General features: G+C 34.7%; 1 protein-coding gene across 1 annotated transcript; it reads right to left on the bottom strand.

Moving 5' to 3' along the window:
* Window positions 1-1,802: 1,802 nt before the first annotated feature.
* On the bottom strand, window positions 1,803-2,735 carry LOC123856412 (olfactory receptor-like protein OLF2). Its single transcript, XM_045892614.1, is given in 3 exon segments — window positions 1,803-1,921; window positions 1,924-2,111; window positions 2,113-2,735. Coding segments are annotated over 3 exon segments (930 nt in total).
* Window positions 2,736-7,524: the final 4,789 nt, after the last annotated feature.

Genomic DNA, 7,524 nt, shown 5'->3' with positions numbered 1-7,524 from the left:
GGAAAGTTTTGCTCCCTTACAACTACATCACCTCTAAGAAGACATTGTCCTATCCACCTCAGGATCTGTAATTCCAGCTTCTCCATCTGGATTCCTTTTTTTCCTCCCATCCTCATTGTATCCCTCTTCACCATTTAGATCTGAAACAGAATTTCAAGGAATCTTTTCTTCTCCGCATTCTACAGGTAGACATTTTGCTTGAACTTAGAGTTTCTTGCCTTTTCACTTCAGGGAGATTTAGAGTTTCTCATGAATAGTTTGTAAGACTATTTAATTAATTTTACTTATTTTTATTACATTATGGAATTCATTGGAATATCAACTACTGGAATCACCATGAAACGCAAGATACCTATAGTGCAAAAGGAGTACACTAAAAACTCATAGGTCTTCGAATAATTAAATTAATGCATAAAATAAACAACTAATGCAAAATTAGCACACTAAGATGAAGAGTGGAAAGTTTTCCAAATATTAAGTGTGACTTATTTAAAATGGAGACATACGGGAAAAATGAAGGGGGGGAAATAGGAGGGGGAGATGAACCATGAGAGACTATGGACTCTGAGAAACAAACTGAGGGTTTTAGAGGGGAGGGGGTGGGGGGATGGGTTAGCCTGGTGATGGATATTAAAGAGGGCATGTACTAAATGGAGCACTAGGTGTTATATGCAAACAATGAATCATGGAACACTACATCAAAACTAATGATGTAATGTATGGTGATTAACATAACATAATAAAAAAAAACTGAGCAAATTGCTGTTAATTGTGTAAGACTGTAGAATCACAAACCTGTACCTCTGAAACAAATAATACATTATATGTTAAAAAAAAGAAGAAGATAGTAGGAAGGGAAAAATGAAGGGGGTTGGAAATCGGAGGAGGAGACGAACCATGAGAGACTATGGACTCTGAGAAACAAACTGAGGGTTCTAGAGGGGAGGGGGGGTGGGGAGATGGGTTAGCCTGGTGATGGGTATTAAGGAGGGCACGTACTGCATGGAGCACTGGGTGTTATACGCAAAGAATGAATCATGGAACACTACGTCAAAAAACAATGTGTATTGTATGGTGACTAACAGAACATAATAAAATTAAATTAAATTAAAAAAAAAAGTGCTGGAGGGAAGGAAAACCAATAGAGGAAGTGACTGAATTGTGAACTGTAGCACTATAATCCAGCCACACTGGTTGTCTTTAAATTCCATAGAAATGATTTGGTCTTGTTGCTGATCCATCAGCATAGAATGCTTTCTCTACCTACATGTATCCTCAGCTGATCCCTGCTTATCTGTTAGATCCCAGATTATCTCCATTACCAGAAGCACTTTTCAACGTTCTTTACTATATTTGAACATTAGGCATGGTTTTAGAGGCCTCAGTCTTTTTATTTTATGGCGTAATTTCAGTTTATTATAAATAATTTGAATGATTAATTAATATTTGTCACTTCCATTAGATAATGAGATTCATTAGCGTAAAACTACTGGATTAGCTATAAAATACAAATAGGTACTGAGAAAACTCTCAATAACATTTAGAAAATTCATTTCATTCATAAATGAAAGATTGAGGAAACAAATATTAGGCAAACTAGGAGTCCAGAAATTTTCAATTAAAGAGTGCCAATACAAAGTCAAGACATAAAATGAACCATGGAGCACTTAGGGAATAACACATTTGGGTATGGCTGGAACATATTATAAATATTTCTTGGATCACACCACGTTAGTAAAAACAATTTTAATTTTTATAAATTACAGTGTAAGTTTGGGAGAAAAATATGCACATGTAAGTTTTCAATGAAACCACTTTTTATTTTTAAGTTTTTTCAGGGCCTCTTTCACATCGTTACTCCTTAGGCTATAAATCAGAGGGTTTAGCATAGGAATCACAAGGGAGTAAAACAATGAGGTCATTTGTCTTGATCAAAAAAGTAGAAAGAACTTGGCCGGAAATACATAAAGAGCAGAGTTCCCTGGAAAATCACAACAGCAGTTAAGTGGGAGGTGCGGGTGGAGAAAGCTTTGAACCTCCCCTCAGCAGAGTTGATCTTTATCACTGCTAGGATGATATAGCAATAAGACATGCAAAGCCCTGACAGAATATAGTTCAATGAAGCCAAAAATGGTGAATATTACTAACTCATTAACTTGTGTATCTGAGCAAGACAACAAGAGGAGAGGTAGGACATCACAGAAGAAATGGTTAATCACATTCGACCCACAGAAACATAACCGGAATGTTAGTATCGTATTTGCTGAAGCATCCACAATTCCCACCATGTAAACCCCAGCCATGAGCAAGGAGCACACTCTGCTGGACATGCTGACTGTGTAGAGCAAGGGGTTGCTAATGGCCTTGTACCAATCAAAGGCCATCACTGTCAGAAGTAGACACTCAGAATCTACAAAGGAACAGCACACCAACCATTGCAGAGCACAGCCATAGAAGGGAATTGACTTGTTCTTGGCTATGAAGCTTACCAGCATCTTGGGTGCAACTGCTGTAGAATAACAGAAGTCACTGAAAGAGAGATGGTTGAGGAAGAAATACATGGGTGTGTGAAGGTGGGAATCCATTCTAATTAAAATGATCATCCCGAGGTTTGCAACAAGAATGATGAGGTAGACAATTAGAAATGTGATAAATAGAGTCGCTTTAACTCCAGGGTCATTGCTAATTCCCAAGAGAAGGAATTCATTCACAGAAGAGCAATTTTTTCCATCCATTTTTCTTGATTCTTCTAAAATGCTACAGAAATGATTAAGAAATGGTTTAGGTATGACTATGTAAAACTGTACATTTGCTAATGAAGGTTATTCCAAAACACCCTACTTTATAAGACATAAAATGAACCAATCTGCCACTAGATTGCAGATTATTACCCAAAGGAAGTAAGTAAAAATATATTAATTTACAATTTTCTACATATTTGACTCCTCATTTTTTCACATGGAAGGTTTTTGTTCATTATTCTTTAAATTTGGTGACTTGGAAGCCTACCTGTGATGAGCAAGTCTTTCTGTGCTTGCCCCTGGTAGCTGAATACCACAGACAGATTGCATTTTTTTTTTATTTAGTGTCATTTGGGACTGAAGTCTCTCACGCCTCTGCCCTCACACTTCTGTAGTATACAAACATGTGATTAATTATATTTCTAGCTCTGTATTTTCCCCGTGACTATTGCAACAATTTTATCAAAGGCTGATTTTAAATTCTTTGCACTTGCATCACATGGATCATCTTTAGGAAGGTAAAATGATTTTTATAATATGATTCATTGCTATCCTGAGTTTATACGATCTTCCTCCAGACTTCTAATGAAATTTAAATAGACCTCTTATTTAATTATTTTTATCTCAAGTATTATTCATTTTAATTTATTAAGTTAATAACTTTATTAAATAAATGATTATTTGTTAATCATTATTTATTATTAATTATTTTTATTCTGGTTCTTTCATTTCAGAAACAATCACTTTCCCCTTCCCACTTAGAAGTGTAACCATTCTTCAACCATTATATTTAATACTTTGTTTTCATAAATCACATTTGATGCCATTCTTAAAACCACATATTATCCAACAGGATTTCATTTAATTTATGACTATAACATCCATATACTTAGCACACTTTTTCTTGAATTATTTTTATTTCATTCAGATATGTATCTTTTACTACACCATAAACTCCTTAGAAATAATAGCTGGCCTTGGCTAATTTCTGTGTATCCTGCAGCCCTAGCACCAAGTCTGGTACAAGTATTGTCTAATTTAATATTAGTTGGTAAATATTTTAAGTGATTGGATGAATTGGTGACAGAGAGAAGAAGAAATAAAGAGGTTTTGCAAACTATTTCAACTCATATAGATCATACATGCATTTGTACATGGAGGAGGCTTTAGGGAACACCACGGTCTATTTGTGTGTGTGTTTTTTTTAATTAGTTTGCTTTTATTCATTGCAATTTTTACAAAATTAAGAAGTATTGAAGTGTAATTTTGTGTCCTCTCCAAATATTGTTAAAATAGCCTTCCTACCTAAAGCAATCTACCTATTTAATGCAATCCCTATCAAAATCCCAGTGGTGATTATCACTGTAATAGGAAAAACCATCTTAAAGTTTGTATGAAACAAACAAACAAAGACCTTAAAAAGCCAAAGCAATCTTGAGGAAGCAGAACAAAAATGGAGAACAAAACACTTCCTGATTTCCAACTGACAACATTAATTCCTCCAATGTATAAGCATGGAATATCTTTCCATTCATTTGTGTCTTCAACTTCTTTTATCAATATCTTATTGTTTTTAGTGTACAGTTCTTTCACCTCCTTAACTAAATTTATACCTAAGTATTTTATTTTTTATGTTATTATAAATGGCATTTTTAAAAAAAATTCTGTATCTAACAGATCACAGTGCATAAAAAAAGCAATCAATTTTTTGTATATCGATTTGATATTCAGCAAATTTCCTGACTTTTTTTATTGGTTCTAACAGTTTTTTGGTGGAGTCTTTAGGGTCCTGTATATATAATATCATGTCATCTGTAATTGAGACAACTGGATTTCTTCCTTTCCAATTTGGACGCTTTTCTTTCTTTTCTTTCTTAACTGCTGTGGTTAGGATTTTCAGTATTGTTTTGAATAGAAGTGGCAAGGGTGGCATCCTTACCTTATTCTTCATGTAAGAGGGAAAGTTTCACCTTTGCACTGTTGAGTATTATGTTAGCTGTGAGCGTGTTGGAGGTAAGTTCCCTCTCCACCCGGTCTGCTGAGAGTTTCATCATAAAAGGATGTTGAATCTTATCAATTGTGTTTGCTGCAACTATTGAGATGATCATATGATTTTTATCTCTTCTTTTGTTAATGTAGTCTAACACATAGATAGATTTAGGGATGTTGGAGCATCCTTGCATCCCTGGACTAAATCATAGTTGATTATGGATTATGATTCTTTTTATTCACTGTTGAATTTGGTTAGTGATTATATTGTGGATGCTTTTTGCATCTATGTCCATCAGGGATATTGGCCTTTAATTTTCTTGTAGTGTCCTTGTTTGGTTCTGGTATCAGGGTAGTGCTGGTCTCATAAAATGAGTTTGGCAATATTGCTTCTTCTTCCAATTTTTGGAAGAGTTTGAGAACTACTTATTACATCTTAAAGTGTTTGGTAGAATTCACCAATGAAGACATCTGGTCCTGAATTTTCTTTGTGAGGAGGTTTTAGATTACTGATTTAATCTTAGTAGCAAGTGGTCTATTCAGATTTTCTATTTTTGCTTGATTCAGCCTTGGTCAGTTGTATGTCCTAGAAACTTACTTGTTTCTTCTAGGAAGTCCAAATTGTTGGCATATAATTATTATTCATGATAGCGTCTTATGATTCTTTATATTTGTGTGCTATCGATTGAAATGTATCTTCTTTCAGTTATAATGAAAATCTTGGTAAGTCTAGCTAAAGATTTGTCTGTTTTATTTATTTTTCCAGAAAACCATCTCTTAGTCTGATTGATCTTATTTATTTTCTTTGTAGTGTCTCTTTCACTTATTTCAGCTGTGATCTTTGTTTGTTCCTTCCTTGTACTAACTTTGGGCTTAGTTTGTTTTTCTTTTCCAGTTCCTTGAGGTGTAAAGTTAGGCTGTTTATTTAAGATATTTTTTTTTCTTAATGGTAGCATTTATCACTATAATTTCCCACTTAGGACTGTTTTTGCTGCATTCCCTAACTTTTGATATGTAGTGTTTCCATTTTTTGTCTCAAGATATTTTTTGAGGTCGTTTTTGGTTTCCTCTTTAACCTGTTTGTTCAAGAACATGTTGTTTAATCTCTACATATTTGTGACTTTTCCAGTTTTTTTTTTCTTCTTTTTAGTTTCTAGTTTTATAGCATTATGGTTGGAAAAGACACTTGAAATGATTTTAAAATTCTGTGGCATTGCTGAATGGAAACACCATTGGCTATCAGAGTCAGGTGATCTAGCAACATAATCCTCAGGTGGCAGTTGTAAAAATGGGTGCAGACATGTGTACAAACTCTTTCCAAGGAGATATTGGTAACTTGGGGTCAGCAGGAGGGAGAGGGGGCATGTCCACAGGCTTCTCTGGTATCCAGGGAGGATCCCAATCAGCTCCTAGAAACATGCAAAATCAGAAGCCTGACCCTCAGACTTTTAAATTGTACCAAAAGATCCCATTCAGGAAAAGACTGAGAAATGGGCTGTTTTGTTATCTCTGCTCTGAGCCCTGGTGTGAGAACTGCAGCTCCTATTTTATTTGCTATAGTCTTATGAATCTTGTGATGTAAGACTCCAATATTGGTCTTTGGAGTAAGGGAATTTGGAGGTCTACCCCTTTAGTGGGACTATTAAATGTTGGGAAACTAGTTGTGGGGCATAAACCTTTTACTCCTCATGGAGAAGCTGAGAGCTGGGGGATCCCCCCCAACTGTATGTCCCTGTGCCGAGGGTGGGGTTTACGGCAAAGTTGTGCCTTAGCTTTCCCTCTGATTTAATGTGGGTATTTTCTCACTTGCCCGATGTGTAGTAGTTACTCAGATATTTTCTTGATTTCTTTGAAAGAGAATTGTACTATCTATAGCTGTAAATTTGGGGTATCCATGGGAGGAGGAGAATTTGAGGCCTCTTGTATTATCATCTTTGAAGACCTCCCCTTTTCTCTAAAAAACTTCATTTGGACAGTAATATTTGCTATCTGTCATTGGGTATATGTGAGAAGGATGTGATATAGAGATTACGGAGGGAAGGTAATGATGAGGATTGAAGTAGGCTGGAATACATCAAAGCCTTTTGATATGATGTTGCCTATTTAGGTAAAATAATAAGATAGATGTTTCATTGTAGTCCATCTACTCAAGCTTCTATTTGAGTTACAAATCCCCTAAAAAATTGTCCCATATAATGTGTTATTAAACCTCTGAAAATCAGGGAAAGGAAACCCACAATTAATTAAATTAATCAATTCTATATTTGGAACCCCACTATAGGATTAAAATTTATTTCTCTTTAAAATTTCATTTCCTCTAGTTCAGACCTACTAGATCTGGTAAAACTGTCAATATGTAGATCATATCAGGTTTTAGATGTTGTAATATATAGCTGTTGAAAGGGAGAGTGATGGGTTAACTAGATAACATATTTACATTCTCTAAATTACCAGCAATCTACTTCACCCAATTTTTTTTGGACAATGTATTTCAAACAGTATTTTCTACTAAGCTGCTGCTCATAAATTACAACTTCAAAAGAGTGTGTTAAGTGAGAACATATGGTTCAGGTAGAAACACTTAAAGCCTGTATTAAAAAAAAACATGCTTCATAGATTTTTTTCCAACAAGATCCTATGTGATAGGAAGGGGTCCCACAAATGTCTTTTTGAAAACCAAAGAATCTTCTTGGGTTTATGTCTTTTCTGAAATGTTTTCATACAAATGCATTTCAAAATAGCAACTATAAAATCTAAGACATTCAGTGGCTTTTTAAAAAAAGATTTATTTATT

Source organism: Mirounga angustirostris, unplaced genomic scaffold (genome assembly GCF_029215605.1).
Source record: "Mirounga angustirostris isolate CCGP_5_RB_7025 unplaced genomic scaffold, mMirAng1.0.hap1 SCAF_13, whole genome shotgun sequence".
In the NCBI taxonomy this organism is placed as follows: Eukaryota; Metazoa; Chordata; class Mammalia; order Carnivora; family Phocidae; genus Mirounga; species Mirounga angustirostris.
Note: the sequence above shows the minus strand (reverse complement) of the source record. Positions and strands in the feature narration are given on the sequence as shown.